The sequence below is a fragment of the Catharus ustulatus genome, chromosome 9 (genome assembly GCF_009819885.2).
Source record: "Catharus ustulatus isolate bCatUst1 chromosome 9, bCatUst1.pri.v2, whole genome shotgun sequence".
Classification (NCBI taxonomy): domain Eukaryota; kingdom Metazoa; phylum Chordata; class Aves; order Passeriformes; family Turdidae; genus Catharus; species Catharus ustulatus.
Window position 1 is genome coordinate 30,165,865 of NC_046229.1, and position 24,005 is coordinate 30,189,869.

A 24,005-nucleotide genomic window follows, 5' to 3' on the forward strand; every position below is an offset into this window, starting at 1 on the left:
ATCTGCTTTCCCCATAATTGCTCTAATTTGGAGAAGGCTTCCCCTATCCAGCCAGAACTGACAGAATTTCTCTGCCTGCTGCATTTGAACAGGATCTGCATTTCTTGATATAGAAGCAACTCACTTGAGAAGTGCCAAGCTACATTTTTAGGTAGGAAGGTCCCCTTCTCTTTGGCTCTTGTGACTGTCAGCACTGTTAGAGGAAAGACCAGCACTGCTCCCCCAGGAGCTTCTGCTGTGGCAACATCCCTGACCCCAGTGGGTTGAGAATCATCTCAACTCTCTCCAAACAAGCAACAGGACTGGCTCAGGTCAGGGTGGGTATTTTCCCCAGCTCTCTCTTGCATAACAGGTGTGCAAGCATTTTTCTCCCTACAAAGAAGATCCCACAAAACAGAATTAACAGCCAGTGCACATCCTGCAGCAAAATCCATCCACATCACAGAGAGTTAAGGATGATCCTATTCCATTCCTGCCTTGTGGCACCTCCTGATCATCCAGGTGAACAGCCCTGCTTTCAGAAGGACCTGATCATGGTGGTCTCCAGGGATGGGCTCTGCAGAACCTGCAGGATTCTCCCAGTCCCTGTCTCACCTGTGACACACGACAAGATGTGTGTGGGCACTACATGGTGCCACCAAACACCCCGGAGCTGCAGCGTGGCTCTGCCTGGAGCAGGTTTCACATGCTTAGGGAGGCACCAGGATCCATTCAGAAGCTTGAATCCTGCCTGGAGGATCTGGGACAAATTCAGAGACCACCTTTTCACACCCAGACTGAGTTCTGAACACGGCTCAGCCCAGCAAAGTTTTTAAAGCAGTTTGATTATTTTGATCTTTCCCCCACATCCCCGTGATTAATCATCCTGAAGGAAAGTGCAATTTCTCCAAACCAAACCTCTTGCCAAACCATTTCTCGGCACATTTTTAACTCAATGTCCCTTCTAGGAACAGAGCACATTTGGAAACCTCCATGGCTCCATACTCCTTGGCCAGCAGCACATCCATGACCACATGTCCACAAACACAGAGCACGGCTGCTGGAAAATCGACCACTGAGGTGGAGAAAGGTTCCCACTGCCATGCCCATTGCCCAATATTTCCTCCAGAAATCCTTGGAATTTTGGTAGAATTGGGGTATTTTAGTGCAGATTTCAGGACTTTTATGGCTATTTTTAGTACAATTTTGGGGCTTTTTCAGCCATTTCAAGTCAGATTTTCCCCAGATGTTTTTCCTACCCGTTTTCCTGTTCTTTTTCCCTCAGAAATCCCTGGAATCTCATTGGATTTTGGGGCCATTTTGAGGGGTTTTAGTGCACATTTCAGGATTTTTTTGGTCATTTTTAGTGTGATTTTTAGGGGATTTTTGTGTTTCTTAGTGTCAATTTTTAGGGTTTTTTCTGGTTTTTTTAGGTTGATTTTTTTTCTAGATTTTTCCTGATGTTTTTCCCAGAAATCCTTGGAATTTTGGCAGATTTTGGGTATTTCAGTGCAGATTTCAGAATTTTTTGGGGGGATTTTTGAGGGTTTTTTTGATATTTGGATATGCTCAGTGGTGGAACAGAGAACTACTCACAAGGGCTTTGTCTTCTGAACCTTGCTGGAAGAGCTGCCCTTCTCCAGATCTTTGGGCATTCCTGCTTCGGCAGCTCCCTGCTGGCATCAGCAGAGTGCAGACACATGGAATGGGTGAGTGCTCTGATCATCCCAACCCTGCAAACCCTTCTGCTCCCTCCCCTTGGTGCCACTCTGACCCCCCCAGGGAGCTCACCCCACTGCAGAGATGCTCTGTCCCAGGAGGATGCTGAGCACGTTCATCCCTCTTCCCACCACTGATTAGATTTGCAGCTCTCCCTGTTTTCCTCATCTTACTCAAAGGCTCACTCAGAGCCTCAACCTGGCCAGAAACAGCAGAAATCACACACAGAGAATTCACACACAAAACCTGCTGCCTTCAGAGCTGCAGCAAACTCCAAAGAGGTCCTGAAATACAAGATAAAGTTGGGCTATTCCCATGTTTGCCCTTCACAGCTCTGCAGAGGCTTCCCTACCTCTGTATTCCCAACAGTGGGATTTTGGAGAGGGGATTGTCCCACAAACAAGGGCAGTTGGTTGATAGAAGGGCCTGAGTTATGCTCAGAGATGAGGACATGGCTTTCCTGTTGCGTTTCTCGCTCTGTTTTGGTTCAAACCTGTAAACAGACTCATACCAAGTGGATCTGTGCTCTCCATCTGGTCCTGTGCTCTGATTTCCTGGCAGGAACATCCCAACATCGGGTTGTGCAGCACATCCTCTGTCCCCTGGCCAGAGCTGAGCTCTTCAGTTTCTGTGTGAGACTCAGCCACAGCATTTCACCCAGTCACCCCACCAGTGAGACCAATAATTCATGGCTGACAAAAGCTGCTCTTCCAAAAGGGCTTCCAGACATTCATGGATGCAGCAGCCAGCGCTCTCCTTTGGAGTTATTGCTAGTGATCACACAGCATCTCACAGCTAAAAAATGCGTTTCCTACCTCCTCTGAAGGCATGTCTGGCTTTTGCTCCCAGCCACTGGCTCTCATTCCACCTTTCTCTGATGGGTTAAAGGCAGGGGGGAGAAAGATTTCTACCTAGAAAGTCACAGAAATGTGGATTCCAATCCATCATCCCAAGTGTCTGGAAGAGCCCTCACCACTGTGTGGCCTGAAAGGGACAGTGACACATCACACAATCTAAAGTGGTCCAACTCAGAGGGGAGATCAGGGAAGCAGAGCAGAGAGCAAAGTCCTTCTGAGGATTCCTGGAGAGCAGCACCATCAGTGTAGCACGAGAGGCAGGGAGAACTGGCATCAAAAAGCAAGAAAACCAGGATTCAGCCCCCAGGTCTTCAACCCTCCCAGAACAAGGCATCCCCTCCACTTGCTGGCTGTAACCTCCTCCAGACATCGGCTCTCTCTGCTCAGAAGAATGTGCAAAAACACATAAAAGCAAAGATGGACCTGCCCACACTGATGAAGGGCAGCTTTCTGGGGTGGTTTTCCTGCTAATCACATCCTAGTTTTTCTTTTCCATCATCCCACCCAGTGACTGTGACCCTTCCCCACTCACACACCTTCCCTCAGCTCAATGGGTGCCTCTTGCCCCACAGGCATCCCAGCTGAACACAGCACAGCAACTTGCCTGGAACAGGGGGGAGAAATTCACAGGTAGCCTGAATTTCCAGCCAGATAAAACTCAAGATTAAACAAGTTCCCACTAAAGTCACACAACCACTGAAACTTGGGAGGATTCCCTTCCCAAGGTAGGATGAGCTCTATGCTGTTTATTCCTTGAGATATTTTGTCCCCATCAGATCTGTGACTGAAGTCTCAGCAAGGTTTCCTCCCAGGGAAATCTCTTCCAAGGTTTCCTTATCCTCTCTAGACCTGGGAGGATTTCCCTACTGCCTCACATCTGCAGTAGGTGGGCTTGGAAATCAGTTTATACTTGAGCCTGAGCACCTCTTAGTTCCTTCTAAACTGGAGCTGGAGCTCTCTTTACCTCTTCTCTGGACTGTTTTTGGCTCAGTGTGCACCTTCCCTGACACACAGCTCGCCCAAACAGAGCAGCACAGCGAGAGGATGCCCCCACAAACAAGGCAAAGCTGTAGGACATGCTGGGGGTGAAAAACATCTGCCTCTCATAAAGATGTGGCGCTTTGCATTGAGCAGGAGAGCTGGTCCAAGGCCAGACGAGCAGATTTGCAAAAGCCGTGGATGCAGAGCGCTCCAACAGAGCCTCTCTGCTCCCAGTTCATCCCCCCTGGCACTTGACACCAGCAGATCCCGTGCTGCCCTCCTTGCCAGGGCAGCACACAGAAACACTGCACTGTGATGTGGGGAAATCTCTGTGATCTCACCAGAGGAGCACGGGCAGCCTCTTCCCCCAGCAAGCCAAATCTCTCCACTGGGAATCTCTGGTGGAGACGGACGGATCCATGCAGGGCTCCTGGGGGAGCAGCTCTCCCGCAGCTGCAGGGCTTGGCTGGTGGCAGGGCATTGAGCAGGAGGGTTAGCACCAAAATAGGTCATTAGTGAGCAACGTGGGGTTCTGCATTCTTCTCCAGGCCCTGCATTTTCCCTAACGGGAATGCCTCAGAAAACCCAGTGGGGGGGAAAGAGGAATTTACAGTTCCCTTCCAAAAACCAGTCTTTGTTTGTTTGATCGTTTTTTTAAATGATCGAGTAACTTGTGAATACATTTTCTGATGATTCCCACATCCTCCCAGCTGGAGAACGGTTCATGAACAGACTCCAAGCTCTGTAAATGAGCTTGTTAGTCATAAGTCTTCAAACAGGCTTGATAAACAACTTTCAGCCTGCAGGATATTCATCAACCATTCTGTCTGCCTGGTCTCCTGACACTAATTTATTATTTACAGTGAGAGATCCCTCTCCTAAATCACAGGTGATTGTTTCTTTTTACTGATTAGTTGATTTAAAAAAGAAAAAAACTGAGGAGAAACAATGAAAAACAAATCACAAACAAGCATAGTGCTGCAAGCACTTATTCCTGAGCAGTCCTCCTAGTTTCCATGACACGTATCAGAAGTTTTCCAAATGAAACAAACTGTAAGTAACGATCCTTTTTGGCCAAACATTCAAGAGCAGGCTACAGCCAAGAAAAAGAGTGTGACCATCCCAACCATCCCAAATGGGAATTTCACTGCCTGCCACCAAACACACTCTGGGGACCTTCCAGCTGATCAACACGTGCTGCTCCTTGCATCCTTTGGGCTTGTGGAGAGCTCAGGCACCTCAAGATGTTCAGCAGATTCACAACCAAGTGCAAAAATCTGTCCCTGAAAACTGTTCCAGCCCAGGGGTGGGTTCACACAGCACGGAGTGCATTCAGGAGCACCCGAGCATCAGGAGGGCTCCCTGCAGGAACAAACCTTGCTGAGGTTGCTCCATATCATGGAAAGGGATGTTCTCAATGCTAACTCCACAAAGACAAGCAGATGAAATAGCAGTTTGCTCGGGATGGTGCAGAAGGAGGAGAATCTTCCCAAACTGCTGTTCAAGCCAAGCTCTTACACAACACATATAGCCAGAAAATTACAAAGCTCCTAATTAAGGCCCAGTTATATTGATAGGAAAACTGAGGCATGGCAAGGTGATCCTGGTCAAGTTATGGCAGTGAGTTCAGAGAAAAACAGACCTCAGGATCCTGTGGCCAACACACAAAGGAGTATCTGAGCAACAGGAGACACGCTGGGTCATCTGCTCCGATGTTTGGAGGAAGAAAAGCCCTTCTGCTCCAATTGAGATTTTGGGTGCAAGCCTTTTCTGGGCAGGCTGCTCCCAGCACCAGCACACACCTGACCCTAAAAAACCTGCCCAGTGGTTCTCCCAAGTGGAGAGGCCCTCAGTGCCTGGGAACACAGGGAGCAAACACCCTCCTCACGGGGCTGCCTTGGGTGTGTGTGCACCAAACCCACACAGCACAGAGACACGGACAGAGCCCCATCAGCAGCCATGATAAAGGCAGCAGGATACAGAGTTTGGCTCTGGGCTGCTCTTGAGAGCTTTTTTCCTCTCCAGTGCGAGATCTCCAACGCATTTACTTGGAGACGCAGCACTGGACAGGCAGTGCTACCAGCCCGTGCCCACAGCCAGCCTTCCCTGGGACACAGCCTGGTCTCCAGCTTTCTCCAGCACTGCCGGCACAGGAACCATCCAGCCCAGTTCTGCTGGGCTCACAAACTCTGCTCTGTGCCTTCACCCAGGGGTAAAGGCGAGGCTGCTGGTAGGCCGATCGGCACGGAGCGCTGCCGGCGCTGCAGGCCGCAAGGTGGGGAGTGCTGCAGCGCTTTTTGGGAAACCAGCCCAGGCATGGTGGGGACATGAGCTGCCTGCAGAGACACCAGCAAGGTCAGTTCTGTGCAGCAGCAGGCCCAGAGCATTAACACTCTGTTTTCACTGTTACGGCTCAGGCTCTTTTCCCTTTTAAGTGCAATCCATCCCCACAGAGCCCCGACGCGGCTGAGCTGACACGGGGAGAAGTGACAGCTCTTTGAAAGCTGCAAGCATCCCCCTTTTTTTTTTTTTTTAAACAAATGTGGATCGTATTAGTGACACTTCCAAAAAAAGAAGATGATTTCCAGAGGCACTGAGCAGGTCTGGAGGGCCTTGTGTGGCTGCAGCTCAGCCCAGCTCTCCCACCACTCACTCAGCAGCCACGAACTGCAAAGCCCAGAGCAAACAGACTGCTCCTGCTCCAGCACCTACACTGAGAGGGCTGGAAGCTGCTGGGATGCTGCCTTCTGCATCCAGTGCTCCATCAGCACTGCTTTGATCCCAGTGCCCTGCTGCTCCCATTCTCCTTCTCCCAGCCTGCCCACTCAGCAGCTGCTGCTGGCAATTCCCCCTTGCCCCAGACTGGCAGGACCATGGATAAATTTGATTTTGCTTTGGTCAAGGAGGCCACAGGAGAAGTTCATCTGCTGGTGGGCTCAGAGTAGGAAGCAGTGTCCCCAAGCTGCTGATGAGTTCCAGCTCTGAGTGCAAAAGCAGCTTTGCTGCCTGAGCAGCTCATCAAGACGTGGAGAGGGTCCCAGCCAGATCCTGAGCGTCTCTTTGGACGTTTGCCCTGCCCAGCAGTCTTGCTGACTGGCTGGAGTTTCTCCTGTAGGAAAATTTCTCTAGCCAGAATGGGGGAAAATTTGGGTGGAATATGAACCGGATGCTGCAATAGGATGTAGTGATTTGTTAAGAGCTTAGCTGGCTCCCTTTGCCTCTCATCTAACCTTCCCTTCCAGGAACACGAGGCACCAGGATGTCCTGGGCTGCCACCCCAAGGCAAATGTTCACTTCATACGGGCACGTATGAAATCCAGACTGTCTGGGACAGTGCTTTAAACAGTGGTGTAACCTTCTCTCGGCCTCTGGAGGTGAGAGAGGAGCCCAGAATGCTATGTAAGCTGAAATAGATGCTCCCTGGCTTGCTCATCAGGCCTCTCTTGGCCTTCCCAGATTCATCCCTGCAGATGCCAGGCTTTCCACTGCTCCTTTCTCAACCAGAACCCTCCAGACACCCTCACCTGAAAGAAACTTCTCTTGAAGTGATGCCCCCAAAGTGCCAGCACATAACATCTTCCAGAGATCAGCTGGGCCCAGCAGCTGTGCAGGAAAGAAAACACAGGAATAAAAAGGAATAAAATGGATGGAATCCTTTGCTGTGAGGGTAGGGAAGCCCTGGCACAGGGTGCCCAGAGAAGCTATGGCTGGCCCTGGATCCTGGAAGTGTCCAAGGCCAGGCTGGATGGGGCTTGGAGTACCCTGGGATAGTGGAAGGTGTCAGGGTTAGAACTGGATGATCTTTAAGGCCCTTCCAACCCAAACCATTCTGGGATTCCATCAAACCAATCATAGCCAAAAAGCCCCTGAGGAGCTCTGTGAACTGTGCTGGCACTGGACAACGGGAAAACTGTCCCAACACAGGGTGACAAAGGACAGATCCCTACATTGTAGGGCTGGTGGCACCTACATGTACCTGTGTGAGCTCCCACTGACACGGTCTGTGCCACAGAGCCTCCATAGAGGTTTCCAGTGGGTAGGAAGAGGTTGGATTTCTGCTGCATCTCCCCCCTCAGGAGGAGGCACTGCTGCCATCCCTCTCCATACCCTCCAGAATGCCATAAAACCCACTGGGATTTCTCCCCTCCTTTGAGCCGTCTGCTCTCCCACCAGAGCAGCTGGCGGATTCTGAAGATATTTCCCACACGCAGCGACCAAACAACAGGTTTTTCTTGGGGGAACCAGACGAAAAACCTGCTCCACCACCCAAGCAGAAGCTTAAACCTTTCTGTACCCTGCATATAAAGCCAAGAGGGCAGTTCAAACATCAGAGCTGCGGACAACAGCTCCTCCAGCCAGCCTGTGATGGTTTTCACTTTGAATCTCCATAATCCACCCCAAAAGCCAAGTCTCCTTTAGGAGAGGCGAGCAGGGTGGGGAACCAGCAGGGCAGTGATTCATCCTCCCCAGAAACAGAGGCCCAAGTCTGGAATACTGTGACACTTGGTAAATATTCGTGATGTACTTCATTATGCAACAGAGGCCCAGCAGGAACACAGCTCCCTCAGGGCTACTTAATATGGGTTTCAAAAACGATTAAATATATCATAAACAACTTGCAACCAGGAATAAACACCTATAATCCCATCAAGTCATTCTGCTGATGTCAAAAACCATGGGAGTCAACCCGGTTACCGGGGGGAAAAAATAAAAATAAATCCTTGAAGGAATTACAGTCCTGTAATTCCGCGTCTGCCTTGTCAAAGGCCCAACTCTCCCAGCCCCTCCTGCTTATGCTCTGTCCATGCTTTTGCTCTTTCCCTTTCAGGCTTCCTCACATCACAGATTCGGATGCATTCTGCACTTCTGCAGAAGAGAGGCAAAAGCATCGAGCTCCTGACTGCAGACAGCAAAACCCGCACAAAAATACTCCACTGGCCCAAAAGAAAAAAAGAAGTTTTGTTGCATGATTCAAGGCTGCTGGTCAAGTCTTCAAACACCAATACTCATCAACTGGCACACACATAAGTGGCCCATTGAAGTCGCATGCAATGACTCGTGTGAGTAAGGCCTGCACAAATTAACCCTGAGATAATATTTTCCCATGCAATCACTGCTTTATACATCATCAAAAAGATGGAAAATAGACCGGCTAGCAGTGGAAACTCGGTGCAGATGACAGAAAGCTGATGTTCATTAAAAGCATTCGAGCAGTTTAGACCAAACCTTTCAGTTTTATGAGAGATTTCAAAATCTAATTTTCATGGAAATGTTTTCATTACGTTAAGGGGGGAACGAGGGAAAGTAAAAACCTTCGGCAAAATCTTTTTCAAATTAAAAACTTGGAAGCTCTGAGTGGATGGATTGAAAACACAAATACCATCAGCAAATTATGAGACCATGAGAACCAGGAAGCAAAACTGATTATGATCAGAAAAAAGTGAAATTCACAAACAAATAGAAGTTTCTTTTCACCTGTCTAAAGGAGAAGCACTCACAGACAGAGCCAGCCTCTAAATTCACTCTAAATTGATTCCAATTCATTCTAAATGGCTCTTCTTTCTTTGTTAATAACAATACCTTGACCACTTTCATTTATTTCTTGTGGGTTTTTTTTTTAAGACTCCAGATTGTGGCAGAGCCACATTTCCATCTTCTACCTTTGTCCAGAAGCTGCAGAAATTTACGTAACACAAAACTTTTGCCCACTTCAAACTGCAGATATGTCAGAAAAATATCTGTCACCGCGATACTCGCTGCAATAACCACGCATCTGCCAGCCTGAGGGCAAAATTAGATAGATATGCCCAAGGAACATAAATGGAAAGGAGTTAATCAAACTTCTAACAACTGCTGGGTGTTAGTTATCTGTTACTCAACCTTTAGTCAAGCAAACTCTCTTCAAAGCCTCGAGGATACGCGCGGTAAAATCGGCGCGCGCGAAGATTTTTCCGACAAGGAACCGCGTTTTTCACGCAGATCATTTGCAACAAGCGCCTTAAAAATAATAAAGATCTGATCCTCGCTTTTCCTAAGAAAAATCTGCTGATTTCTCTTTTTTCAGAAGTCTGGAGAGTGTTTCTTGAGGAGGATTTGCCGCTGTCCGCGGGGTTCGAGGCACCGGCCGGATTCCCCGGCTCACCCCGGTGTAACCTGTGGACACCAGCACCAGCTGCTGCCCCAAGACTCTCTGTCCATCAGCAGGACAAGACAGGAAGAAAAGTCCTAAGTTTGATCAATTTTCCTCTTGGTTGTACAGCTCCTGTCTATGGACTCAGCATCTTCTGGGAGTAAGGGCTGTGATTTACTAACAAAAGAGATGGCCAATACTCCAAGATAAGGCAGATAAAAGTTTGCAGAGAAAACCCTGCAGTTGTTCCCAGGTGCTTCTTCTTGCCTTCATCCTCAGCCCAAGGAATTGCTTTCCACATTTCCAAGCAGTGTCAGAGCTTTTTCCACTTTTTTTTTTTTTTTAATTTTATGAAGGATGGGGAGGCACAGGAGCACAGACAATTCAGTACTTAGACACACTCTTTTACTCCTGCAACAACCTCACTTGTTCTGATTAAAAAGAGGCAATTAAGGCAAAATGAGCAGCCATGTGGGAGCAGACCCAAAGTGCTCCAGCTCAGGATCCTGTTTCAGCCAGCCAGGAACAGCAGTCTGAGGGTTTAAGCCCAGGCAGCAAGGGAGAGATCTCTGCCCCAGCTCATCCTTCCAGCCTGCGACTCGCGGCTCCCTGAGCCGGCCGCTGCCTCCAAACCCTGCTGCAGTGAGCAGCCTTCCTCATCCTCCCTGAATGTGTCAGTCCTTTCTTGAAATAACACCTATTTCTGCCTGAGCAGGCAAGGTGAGCAGAGGAACTCACCTTGTCCCAGCAGGATTCCTGGGATTTTCCTGACAAGGAGCAGCAGTACGGAGGGGCCACAACACTCACTGGGACAAAAAATCATGGGGGGACTCAAGGCAGCCTGTGCTCACCTTGAATTGCGAATCAGCCTGATATAACCTGTCAGCCCCCTGAGTGCCAACACTTTTATACTGAAGAGAGATTAAAGGACAGCAATAACCCCAAAACACAGAATTTGAGCATGTAATGGACTCAAGCACGGCTTATTCACGCCTTACGAAAGAAATCCCAGCGTAACAATTTTTCTTTTGCTGTTCGTGCTTTCGCCACACCATTTTATGAGCCATCAACAGTGAGCCTCAAATAAACCAAGCAAAGCAAAAAAAAAAAAAGCAGAAGTAAAAAATGCCCATCTGAGAAAAACCAAGCAATTGAGAATTACCCCAGAGCCCACAGGGAACTGACAGGTTTCTGTCACCCTCAAAGGGCACAAAAGCAATAGGAGCTCGTTGCCTTTTTACAGGAAACTTGGGGGATCCCCTCAGCTGAGCTGGGACCTGCATTTTCATCCCAGCTTTAGCCAGAGTTGTGCTACCACAGCAAGAGCTGGTTTTATCTTAACAGGTTATTTTGTGACAAATTGGAAGTGGGATTGCAAAGCCTTCCCAGCAAAGCAGCAGAGGTGGGGAGGTTTGTCCTGATGTTTATCAGCTTTTAGGGTAAGGTGTTCAGAGCCAGGAGTTGAACTGAAGTTGGGAAGAATGACAGCTGAAAACTCAACTTCTTATCCCAGGGACAGCTCTCCCCGTAAATATTACAGTCACAGCTACTCCCAGGAACGTTTGTTCTTCTTAATCAGAGAAACGTTTTATCCTGAATCTCTCTCAAATAAAATAGTGGCAAAATATTTCCTTCAATCTCAAACGCCCAAATAAAACCTTCTGTCATTTCTGCGTCAAACTACTTCTCTTAATTTTTGTTTACAAAACCAGCAACAATAATTTAGTTTTTCACTTCAGTTTGGGACAGAAATCAGTGGCAGGCCAGATGGTTTTCCTTCAGGTTGGAAGAACATTTTTAGCGTTCTTGAGAAATCCACAATTTCTTCAAACGGCTTTTACCTTTTCTCACTTAAAACCATGGAGAGTAACTGAGCCCTGTGTTAGCTTTTCCACAGAACCAGCTCTCATTTTACACCGAGAAAAGCTCTGCTGCCCTTCCCAGCTCCAGCACAGACCTTTTCCTGCATGGATTGCACAACACAGAACACCCGAAGCAGGTAGGGAAACTGAGGCACGGAGCCTCCTGGGATGTGCTAAATGCACCCCTGAGAGAGCCAGAAAGCCCAGTGACAGTTCTGCCCAATAAACCCGGGAGAATTTACACCTCCCCCCTTTCTTTTTTGGTCGTTGCTTACTTTAGAATACTTCTAAAACTTTCTAATTCGCCGCAACGGCATTTCAACTTTTACAGCATTCAGAGAATTTATAAATTATTTGAAGCTGTAGTTTGGTCCCTGCTCAGCAGTGATGGCTAGAAAAAAAGCCCTTGGACTGTTTTTTATTTTTGTTTGGTTTTTTTTTCCTTGCTTTTAAGAGGAAGGTGAGTATTGGTGAAGCGCAGTTTTTCCCTTTTCCATGCCGAACAAGTCCGCAGTTGGCAAGGGACAACATCAGGAGTAAATCGGAGTAAATCAGGAGTAAATCCGAATAAAATATGATAAACTAAACTGGGTACAGAGCAGAAGTTAAAAAAAAAATTGTTGTCTGCATTTGATATCTTGATGATTCTCCAGCGGCACAAGGAGCTGAATCGGGCGCAGCCACAATCGCTGTTTTCCCCACTAAAATACACGCGTTTAGAGCTAGAAATTGCAGTTTTTCGGGTGCTGGGAAGGGAGATATTTGGAAGCCCTGGGTCCGGCTGTCGGAGGGCAGAGGAGCCGCTCGGGCAGCCGCTCCCCGAGGATGCTCCCCTCCCCGCCGGGACCGCATCCGGCCGCGCCGAGCCCGGGCATCCCACGGGCGCTTCTGCAACGAGCGCCGCTTTTGGGAAGGCTTCCCCCTTCCCCAGCTCGGTTTCCTGGGGAATACCGGGAAAAGCACGTCGGATCCACGGGGAAAAGAGGGTCGAGCGGCTCCCGGGAAAAAACAAAACAAAACAAAAAAACCCAACGTAACAAAAAGCCAAACCAACAAAAAAATCGAAAAGCGTACGAAAAAGTGCAATTGGCGTTTTCGTTCACTTCTCGTTTCGTTCTGTTGTTTTTTCCCCCGTTTTTCCCGGGGAGCTCCCTCGGAAGCGCGCCCGTGCCCGCAGCCGCGGCCAGCCCGGACCCGCACGGAACTCCCGGCCAGAGACAGAATTATTTTAACATTTAAAAGGGGGGGTTACCGACCCTGCACACCCCGCTCAGCCTTTCTGACAGCGCTGCCCTTGGAAAACAACACGCGGCGCTTGGAAAACGCCGCGCAAGCCGGTGCCCATCCCGCTGGCTCACGGCTACTGCAATTCCCGAGCTCGGGCTCCTCAGGAGGGGGAATTCAGACACGGCTCTGCCCCCTGTCCCGGCTCGGGGAGCAGCGGGGCTCGGGGCAGAGGGAATGTGCGGCTCCGCTCGGGAGCCCCGCACGCACCCCCGGGCTGACTGCGAGCCCCGGCGCTCCCGGCGGGACATCGGACAATGGTCCGGACCCATCCTGATCCCTGAGCAGCCTCCCGGTGCCCGCAAAACACGGCACTGCTGCCCGCTCCGACGGGTGGATGGATGGTGGGATGGAGGGATGGATGGAGGAATGGATGGATGGATGGATGGATGGACGGCTCAGCGCCTCGCCCCGTCCAGCCAAGCGCCGTTCTCAGCCCATCCCGGCAAGCAGCGGACGAGCCCGCGGACCCGATCCTGCCCGCTCCTGCTCCCCGGGATGTTCTCCGGCTCCCCACAGGGTGCAGGAGACACGGCACGGGACCCGACAGGCGCTGTCCCCTTTCCCGGGACGCGGCTGGGGGAAAACACGGATTTCCACACACCGGCACCCGGGGCTCCCTGCACGGCGGGGAAGGGCGGCTCGGGGAGCGGGGAAAGCTGGGCTGGAAGCACCAGCGGAGCCCCCTCGGAGCCGGCGAGGGATGGAAGGGATGGAAGGGATGCCCCCGCACTTACTGTCCTGTTGCGGGGTATCGCTGCCGCTGGTCAGCCCGGGGGACTCCAACAAGCTCCGGCCGGGCTCCCCGCCGCCCTCCTCCGCCTGGGCGGCCACCATGTCGCCCGCCTCCTCCAGGTCCAGCAGGTGACTCACGGAGAAGTTCTTCTTGGCTTGTAAATTGTCCAGGCCGGCGGGGCCGTCGAGGCGGGCGGGCAGTAGGGCCTGTCTCTCCATGGCGTGGGCATAGCTGGACGCCATGGTGGCGAGCGGGGCTTCTCTGCCCTGGCCCCCCTCGGGCGCCCACCGCCCCCGCGCCCCCCCAGCCGCCGGTGCTTCCAGGGGGGAATGCGCAAGGAGCACGGCACGGCACGGCTCGGCTCGGCACGGGACACGACGGCGGCGCGGAGGGAAGCCCGAAGGGGAGCGCGTTTAAAACATGCCGGAGGGGAGAGGCGGCGGCCGGCTCGGGGCGCCGGGAGCTCCGGCGGCCGAGAGGCGCAGGGCGGCTGTGGGGCCGCTGGGGCGGGCGCGCCCCGTCCCTCCGCCCCCGCTGCCGCCGGCTCCGCTCCCTCCGCCCCTGCGCTGCCCTCCCCTCCCCTCCGCCCGCACTTCAAACGGCGGGGGCGGCTCCGCAGCGCTCCGGGCACCGGGGGAAGGAGGGAGGGAGGGCGGCTCGCGGGGGACGTGGCAGAGCTGCGCTCGTCGGGGACCCTCGGGGGAAGAGCGGGGTGCTGGGCAGAGCCCCCCTTGTCCGGCCGGTGCTGCACCTGGAGGGGAGGGTGGGCGCGCCGCCGGGGCTGAGCAGGGAGAGAGCGAAAATGAGAAATGCAGATGGAAAGGTGACCGGGGGTAATGGGAGAGAAAGTGCGAACAGGGAAGAGGAAAAGCAGCGAAAAGTGCAGCAGAGAACTGAGAGAAACAGAGCGAAAGGAGTAAAGTGAAAAGAACAGAAAGGAAGGGGGGAAAAAAGCAAAAAAACCCCAAGGATGCAATCGGAGCTTCTGAGGCCAGCAAGCAGAGGTGCCCGCAGTGTGTCCTGGCCCTGGTGGCCCCTGTGGCCAGGGACAGGTAGTGGCCGTCGGACCCTGGTGCAGAAGGGCCCCAGGACAGCGGGGCCGGAGCCGCGGGCCAGGAAAGGTTCCCGGTGGCTGCAGCCGGGGCTCCGAGCTGCCACAGCCAGCCCACAATTTCCATCCCCCCTGATCTGGGGAAAGAACATTTGATGCCATCAAAGGGCTCCAGATTGAAAACAGATGTGCTTCCCCGAGCCTCTCTATGCATTTAATTAAGGCACAGGCATGGAGGAGACATTTTCATCATTAGTTTGCTTTCAGGGCCCCCCCACTCTGGTCCCAGTTTACCCTTTGCAGTCCCAAAGACCCAAATGAGCAGGGCAGGGCTGCAGAGCTCTGCTGTGCCCAGTTTGGGGGGCTGGGGGAGTGGACAAAGCTGGTGGGTACTGGGTGGAAACGCCAAAACCAAAACCAACTTTGGGGCAAGTTGTGCATGTGCACAGAAGCATGGGGGTGTACATACATCCGAAATGCTGTGGGCACATCTGTATATGCAGCACAGAGTGACTTTTGCTGCTTCTGAAGGAGGATTTCTGTGATGTCCACATGCTGGATGGGGGGAAGAGTTGTGCCTTCACATGGGTGTGCAAGGCTGTATCTGGCTGGCTTTGGTGTACTGGCATCCTGTACCCTGGTTCTTCCAGGGAAGGCAGGTTGGGTGGTCACCTGTACACACCCTGATCAGGAAATGCCCTTTTCTCTGCCTTTCCCGGGTATCTGGCGGGTATCTGGCTGCTGCCTCCTGCCTTGCTGAGCTGGGGTTTACCCCTCTTTCTCCCTGATCTGCTTCAAATGGATGTTGCAGCTGGCTTTGCTGAGTGGGTGCTGCAGAGGCCCAGCCATAAACATCCCTTTCCACAAGCACTGGGGTCTGCTCTTAGCCCTGGGGGTGTCACCAGGAGCCACAGAAACCAGAACAAGAGGTCTCTGTGCCACCCTCAGCAATGCCCTCACTGACATCCCTGAAGTCTCCCTATGTCCTTCAGATAATGCTCCTTCCCAGCCCTGGGTTTGGGAATGCAGCCCAAATTTCCCCTGGAAAGATGAAGCACCCAGCTCCAAGACTGAGGCTTTATCCTGAAGTGAGTCCTGGGTGCTCCCCTCACATGGTTTAATTCCAGTATAGGGTGCCTGATTCACGTTCTGAATGTGACCTGAACCCCTCCTGCAACACAACTGGATTTGTCACTGGGTGGGAGGGACAAGCTGAATCCAAGGGGAGCTCTGACCACTCTGTCTGTCCCAGAGGGAGGGAGGCTGGAGCAGTGGGTGCCACAGAGCACTACAGGGCTGCAGTTCATCTCTCAGTTATCTCTGTTATGAGCACACAGGCCCTATGCCAAGGCACACCTACCACGTGGAAATGAGTGCTGCAGGAACCTCCTGACAGGGACAGTGCCTGTGCTGCCATCTCAGTTCATGATGCTCTTCCTCAGCATCAAACCCAAAGTAGAAGTGATGGGGTACCCCAGTTCTGGAAATCCTGAGGCTTGGAAGGATTCCCATGCCACAGATGGCCCATGGCAGCAAAGGCAGGCACCCTTTAAACATCCCACAGGCTACCAAAAAGTTGACTAGACATTAATTTCCTACTTCACCACTGCTCTGGTGTCAAGCTGAACAGGTAGCTCCCCTTTCCCCCATCCCACTTTTCCTCCCCAGTGTGCACCTGCCTGGAAGCTGCTCACAGCCCCATTCCTTCCTTTCCCAGCTGTCCAGCAAATGGTTGCCTTCTGCTCACACTCCCAGCAGGGCAGGAGCCTGTGAGCCACTTCTGCTAAGGGAGAAGAAGGAAAAAAAAAAAACAACCCCAAAGCCCTGAAACAGCCAGAAGTCTGCCAGGTAAAGCACCCATAGCTGAAAGGCCCAGCCTCACACCTCAGCCAGTTTAACCCTTCCTGCTCCCACAGTGGTTGTCATTTTGAAGGACATCTGTGAAACTTGCCAGCTCAAAACCTAAAAAAAGAAAAAAAACCCCCAAAAACCAAAACCTTCCCTATGCTGTGATTATGTCCAATGCTGGGAGAAAGTGAAGCAGAAACCACAAACTCCCCCATTTTCCCTTCCCTAGTTGCATTTCAAGAAGGGGAACCCCAAATATCTGCATCTCTGAAGATGACCAGCACATTGTGCTTCTGCTTTCTTTTCTCACAGAAAGTCACAAGTACCCTGCAGTGCCAGTGAGAAAGTCCCTAAACGTAGTGTATTTTTGATTCTTGAAGTTTCCCATGAAGTCCAGCACTGACAACTCCTGTGGTTCCCAGCTCCAAATTGTGGGCTGCCCAAGCATGTTATAAACCCTCAAACATTCCTTTCACCTTCACATCTGTCTGAACAGCAGCTTTGTAGCAGCACAGTCTCTGTGACACTTTCCAGGCACAACAAACAGGACCTGATGAGCCTCCCAAAGGTCTTGGAACCAACCAGAAACACCCAGAGCAGATGAGCAGCTGTGGAAGCCCCAGGGCAGCCCACACCCTTTGGGGTTGGCATTATTGGATGCAGGAAGGTGCAAAGCAGTGAGAAAGCCAAGCCTTCCCCTGCTATGCCCTCACATCCAACACAACCATGTGCCTTCACCAGCATAGATCTCCCCTTTCTTTCAGGCATCCTAAGTTTCTTTTCTCCCACTTGGGTTTAAATAAAAGAAACCTGTGATGCCCAGGTGTGTGTCCTCAGCTGGCTGATTGTATCATGGCACTCAGGTGAAGAAGCATTTGCTCCTTTGGGTCTCCCCAACTTCATTTTCAGTGTGTGAAGTCTCAGAGCCTTTTTTTGATCTGCCAAATGTGTTTCATCCTAGAAGTTAAAGGAAAAAAATAATGCAGGGGAGCAATGAGGAGCAGGAGCTGAAGAACAGCCAGAACTATGGCACAAGGCTGTGCCTGTAGAAAACCTGACCAAAATGCACACACCATCTATTCCTGCTCCATGCAAGGTGCTCAGCTATCTGTAGACATGCTGAATGCCCTCCAGTTTTGCTCTCTTGAGGGCCTGGATGGGGTGCAAACAGCTCAGATTGGTGATTCAGAGGGCAGGAGGGCACAAATGGTATTTATTCCTCTCCTAAACCCACGGCAGCTTTGGAGAGGAAGTGCTCCAACACACATTTTTCCAAAACATCAGCCACAGCTCCTTAGGAGAAAGCTGAGTGATTCAGAACATCTCTCTGCCTCTGGCTCTTCTCAGCCTGCATCCACAATGTCCCATGCCCTGCCCAGTGGTATTCCCACTCCTTGACTCCTTGATGCTGCAGTGCTGTGGAGCCAAACCAGAATTGTTTCACCCTGAAAAGTTTTCCCCTGGCCATCCCATCCTGCTGGTTCACTTTCATGCCTGGCCTCAAGCCCTTCTGCACTTGCACTTATGCAGGGCTGGATAAGATCTGTGTGGAGCTGGAGACATGGAGCACCTGCAGGAACATGTGTGTGAATCTCACATATCTTTACAGGTGTGGGGGAGGAAGATTTTGGGGGCACATATCAGGGTCTGGAGCCAGACCTGTCCCCCAAAGTCCTGCTACACTCCTGGACCAAACCTCCCTTTTTTCTTTCCTCCCCACACAGAGGTGAGTTATTACATCTGTGGGGATCAGGTAGTCTACAGTGCTTCCAAGCTGTAAACTCAACATCAGGCTTTCTTTTAATCCCAAACATCTTGATGTCATCTGGAAATGCCATGAGCAGTTTATAATTAGGGTTTAGCATGCAGATTAATACCAGCAGCTCCAGGGTGAACAGACCATCAGAGTCTAATCAAAGCTTAAATGGGGCAGCAATTTAGCACTGAGATTTATTATTCCTCTGCTCAATATTTTGAACCAGAGGCTGAGTTCACATCACACACAATCATTCCTGGAAGTGCTATCACATCTCCAGTCAGAGCAAGGTGCCTTGTTACTGGTTCATGAGGGTGATAAATACTTGGCTCTGGGAACTTCTTTAGGAATATTGCAGCATTGACACTGTACAAGATTTAGAGCCTGAGGCAGGACAACACTTGCACACATGCTCCAGCCCCATGTGGATGGTGGGGCAAGGCCATGTATTGCATTTTTTTTTGCTGTGCACCAGGTATAATAAGGGATGTGCCCCAGGATAGCAGCTGAGGGTTTTTTCTTTACTATCTCCCCTGGCCATGTGTGGGGGAGGAAGGATGGAAAACTTTGGGTCACTCAAGGTGGGGATGAAGCCCCCTCATAGCAACAGAACCTTCAGGGGACCTGGCACTCTGTAGCAGGCTCAGTTAAGCGCTGGGGAGGGAGTTCTGTGCCCAGTGCAGCCAGGGACAACTCCTCCTCAATGGTATTTCTGCCAAGCCCCATCTGGACGGCTCCTGGGAGTACCCCCAGTCTCAGAGGTTTGGTTTTCACAGCAGGGGCAGCTGGGCTGGCTGTGCAGCACCTGGGTTGGAGTTTTCACTGACAGGGCTCCAACCTGCCTTGCCCAGACCTCCTCTAACCCAATTTGAGCTGGGTTGCCTTGTCATTTATAAAACACAAGTGGAGGAGGGGGCTGAGAGAGTGGAAATTCGTTTATCACTTTGTCTGCACTAGTCCCAGTTTTTAGATTCCAAGACAGAGCTTCCACAGCTGTCACCTAGCTTTCCACAGAGATGGCAGGCACATTCACCAGCTGCCAATGGCCAGAACTGCTTTTCTGGTTCATTTTTCCATAATCTTCCCATCAAGTGGGAGAGGGCCTATGAGGAATGTCCTGCCTGGCTGGTTGTGGGTCTGAACTGGAGTTCAGTTCTCCCCTCCCTTGGCTTTGCTCTTGCCAGGGATGCCGTGGGGCTCTCAGGCCCTGGAGCTGGCACCAAGTCTGGGGTGGAGGGACATCTGTCACACACTGTGGTGTCTCAAAACCATGAGAGGTTCCACCAGGAAACCACAGAAGCATCAGCACAAACTCCTCCTCACTGACTGTGAGCCTGTGAGCACAGGGCACAGTCCTGTGTTGCAATATAAATAGATGGGACTTAAGTTTTCTTATGTAGAAAAGTTGTGTCTTTATTGTATAGCTTGTATTTTTATAGGAATCTGAGAAGGCACTGTGTTAAGTCAAATTGGTTAACAATATACTGATGTTTAGTTTGTTGGTTGGTAAATGGTTTGTGTGTATGTTTATTTTTCTTTTTATTTTTGGATAGTTTATATGTTTTGTGTATTGATTTTTATGGCATAGATTTTTTGGTTTTGCAGGTGCAACTTACTGACCTTATAAGAATAGACTGTTATGTAAATTGATTTTTATTTTCATAATTTTTTATGGGAACTTAATAGACAAGTTGTTAGTTGTACTTAGTCAAAAGGTTCAAGCTACAATTTTATAAGGTCTTCCTTTTGTAAGATTTTTACCTATATGCAGCAGTCCTGCAGGTGGATTATACTTGTGTTTATTGCTCCAGCACCTTGGAGGACTTCTGTGGATTTCCCTGCCAGGCAAGAAACCAGGCTGTGGCACTTTCAGCTTGCCTGTTCCCCTGTGACAGCGACCTGGTGGCACTGGGACAGCCACCAGGACCTCAGGCACTCCCCCTTGGCCCAGGCCAGCTCAGCAGGGCTAAATGAGGGCTAAGCTTCGTGTTGCCAAGGGCTCAGACTGGAGCTGGCTCCAGAGCTGGCTGTGTAAGGAGCCCTGGGTTTGGATAAGCCAGCCGTTTAACCGGGGTTTTATTACCAGCCAGGGGAACAAAAGCACTCAGAGGTCACCCGGGAACTTTAATCAGCACCGAGGGTCACTGGATAGCAGGATAGGAGGGAGGAGGGCAGGGCCCAGGGCATGCAAATAAATAAATAGATGTATTGAAACCACCTCTTTCCTCCAAGTGATCTCTCTCTCTCTCCCCTTCGCCATGTACACACTCTGCTCCTTACAATCAGACCTTCCAATGGCCCTAATTTTCCCCAGCAAAAAGTCCAAGATCTCCTGCAAATTTAACTAAGAAGTTTATCCACAACGTTTGGTTGGGTTTTTTATTTTAAATCCCTTGCTGCTGGAGATGAAAGTTCAGTCTGCTGGACTGCTCTTGGGCTGGGTATCAGATATCCCTAACCCTGGAGAGAGAAAACGTCCCACCAGCTTCTCTCCCCTGCAGGAAAGGAAAAAAAAACCCCGCCACCTCCCATAATCAGAGTCTGGGCAGACAAATTGGCACCACTCTTTTCTCCCTCCACCCCCCTTTCTGGAAGAGGACTAACCCTTCGGAGCACAGTCACAACTCACAAATATTTGTGGGTATTATATTGCAAGAGGGAAAAAAAAATCCAAAGGAAGGTAACTGTTAAAAGCTTAGTCCCTCTCCCATGGAAAGCAGCTTTATGCACGTCCATAAATCTCCTTTGTAAGTGGCCATTAAAATTGCGTCTTGTTTAATTTTTTTTTTAAATCTCGTTTAAACACTTTTTCTCATCTTGCAAACGAATGATGTCATTGGCAGGCCCAGTAATGAACTGAAAAAAAAAATCAACTTTCTAATGTTTTTTGGGGGCTCTCTCTAAACGCAAACCCTTCAAAACCAGTTTGCTAATCCAGCCAAATACTTAAGCACGTGCTTAACAACCAACTTGTGTTTAAGTGCCTTGCTCCCACATCTGTCCACACTCATCTCTGTGCACAAATGATGTGCCTGAAGGGAGGAGAGGGTTTAAACTGCAGCAGGGTGAGAGTCCCTGGCTGCTGAACTGTTGGGCTACTCCTTGCACGGGCATCACAACAGGACAGACACGCCACAGCAGCTGCACAGGACAAGACCCTCACTTTGGTTGAAAGGCTCCTTGCTGGCTACTTCTGTTGTTTGGGTTTGGTGTGTGGCTGGAGGTTTTAGGTTTATTTTTATTTTTTTTTCAGATTTTTTTTGGAAGCTGTTTTAACGAAGTGGGAGCAAAACCAAATAGCAGGCTGAGCAAACGGGGAAAAATAAATGCGAAACTTGCAAATGAATAATTGGTGTGGTTTTAATTAAAAAGTGGTTAACTGTTTCGGGGTGAAGAGCATGGGTTTGAGTTGACACCATCTGAACCCTGGAAAGAGCACGTTAAGCTGTTCACCATACTGCGGGTTAAGAAAATGGGAAATAAATACATCCCAGCCCCTTGGAAAACTAAACCATCTTTAGGGCTCAGCTGTAAACTTTCTTCAGCAATTTATTAGAGTTCCAGAAAACACTTGTTGAGTAGCCTTGGCCTGTAATAAATATCAGTCCTTGTTTGTTTGTTTTTGTAATGGGAACAAAACCACATCTTTTTCTTTCTCAAGTGGATAATTTAATTACATGGCAAGAAACACATTCATTGTCCAAAATACCCAGAGAAGATTGCCACGAAACTCTTAGTTCAGTGGTGAGAGGAGGAGAGCAGAGCCAGCTGATACCAGAACTGGTTTCAGGGAAGGTTTCTGTGATGGCACATCTACTTTTGCTGGAGCTGACACTGGGGTTGTCATTACAAACAGGAGACTGCAAGGCACTTCTTACCCCACAGGGAGCACCAGAAGGGACAGGCAGAGGGAACCAAAGGGAATGAGGGACAGGGAAGGGAAGGGACCTGTCCAGGCCACATAGAGGGTCTGAGGTGGCAGTGGGGGTGAACTGATCCATCTGTTCTCTTACACTCCCTCAAGCCGAGCTCTGGTCTAAAAATATCAATGTTTTCTTCTAGATGCTGGAAAACTCAAACATTTCTTTCTCTGCAGGTTGTCACCCCTTCCATGGGGACTTGCCCTGGCCTCGACGGTAGGAGGCAGAGAGTGACCCTGAGAATGTCTGGAGGTGACACCCTGTGACATCAGGGAGTGCTTGGGAGCACTTCTGTGTCCCCATTCCTGGGAGCCTGCCTTGCAGAAAGAAAAACAGGAGTTGATCCTTTAAGATCAATGCTTGATGGGCTTGGTTCACTCATTCCCAGCAGACAGCTTTGGGTTCAGCACTAGAAAAGTCTGAAATAGCTGAAGGTGGGGGGGCACTATCCAGATAAGCAATTACCCAGTGCTCTTTCCCAGGGATAGCCTGGCAATTATGGTCAGAATCCAGGAATCAGATGATTGCAGAAAGGCAGACCCTCACTCCTCTGAGCTTGTCTTGAGGGGCACAGTTAACGAGCTGATGTGATTAAAGCCACATTCAGCTCTGGGATACAAGAGCCAGATGCACCCAGGTGACTCCTCCAAAGGTGCTGGTTACCTGATTTGTAGCAAATCAAGTAGAAATCAGCCATTCCTGTCCACACAGCTCCGTCGTGCTGTTAAACAGCCAAACCCTCTTCTCTTACATGTCTTTGAGGGAGATGAAATCCATATGGCCCAGAGAGTGAGCACAGGCCAGGGATGGAAGGAAGGACAGAAACACCATTTCTTCAGGACAGAAGACAATGGAAATGTTTCCACTGATTCCAACAGGTTCTGAGTCAGCGGCTGCAACCAATTTTCCTCCTAAATGGACTTCCATATGTCTAAAAGAGTCTCACAAGTGCTGGAATTTGTTACAGAACAAACCTGTACTTTATTACACTGCTCCCTGATTCCCAGCATTTCTCCCTTTAAATTCCTTGGTCAGCCATTTCTGGGCTTCAGGGTTTTCTTCTGAGAAATGCATTCATTTCCAAAGCCAACGTTTTCCACAGAACAGAGAGAGTGAAGTCGCCCACCTCTGCTCCCAGATTTCACTTTGCTTTGCTGGGAACTTGTGCCTTCAGGTCCATCAGAAAATAGGTTGCTCTCTGTGCAGAGGTGAGGAAATCAAACCTTCTATACTTTACAGACTGCCTCTGAAAAGTAGATGACTGGGCAAAAGTTGAGCAAAGCTGGTTTTTACCAGAAAGTTTTGGTTTGTCGCATCTCTTAAAACAAAGAGGTTTTGCCCTCTTTGCAGCAGGAATATCTAAAGATTTTTCTATTTCCTTCTTTCATTAAATCAAAATGAAAATTGGCAAAATGGACTTCTCCCTTTTCATCAAAGGCTGCTTTTTATGGAAAGAGAGTCACTTTCCTGCCCATGATACCATTTACTACATTTAAAGGGATTTAGGAACCACTGTACCATTTTCAGTAGCGGTTTAGGGACTACATGGGACACTTGCATGACCTGCTTCATATCCAGATTTGAGTGCTATCAGTAAAGGTTAAGCAGTTAAATAGCTTTTATCTCATCCTGAGGTGTCAATGAAAGGCAGGCTTTCTACAATGTCTTGAAAATATGGCTCAAGTTTGATAAGTTCCTTAAACTGAATATAATTTTCAAACTGCTAATGCTACACTGAAACAGCCATAAACATTAGAGTTTTCAAATTCATCTATTTAAGCAAAAATATTTTCTATTTCTTTTCAAGAACAAAAACACAGGAAGAAACTTTCAAATCAACTCCCCCAAGGAACATCCCTAAGGCCCCATTTAATTCAGAATT

General features: G+C 49.9%; 1 protein-coding gene across 1 annotated transcript in view; it reads right to left on the reverse strand.

The window, feature by feature from the left end:
- PRRX1 (paired related homeobox 1) overlaps positions 1-13,790 on the reverse strand; it is a 34,971-nt gene extending 21,181 nt beyond the window's left edge. The window contains exon 1 of the mRNA XM_033067607.2: positions 13,550-13,790. Coding sequence (XP_032923498.1) covers positions 13,550-13,790 — 241 coding nt within the window. The remainder of the gene's footprint in view (positions 1-13,549) is intronic.
- Positions 13,791-24,005: the final 10,215 nt, after the last annotated feature.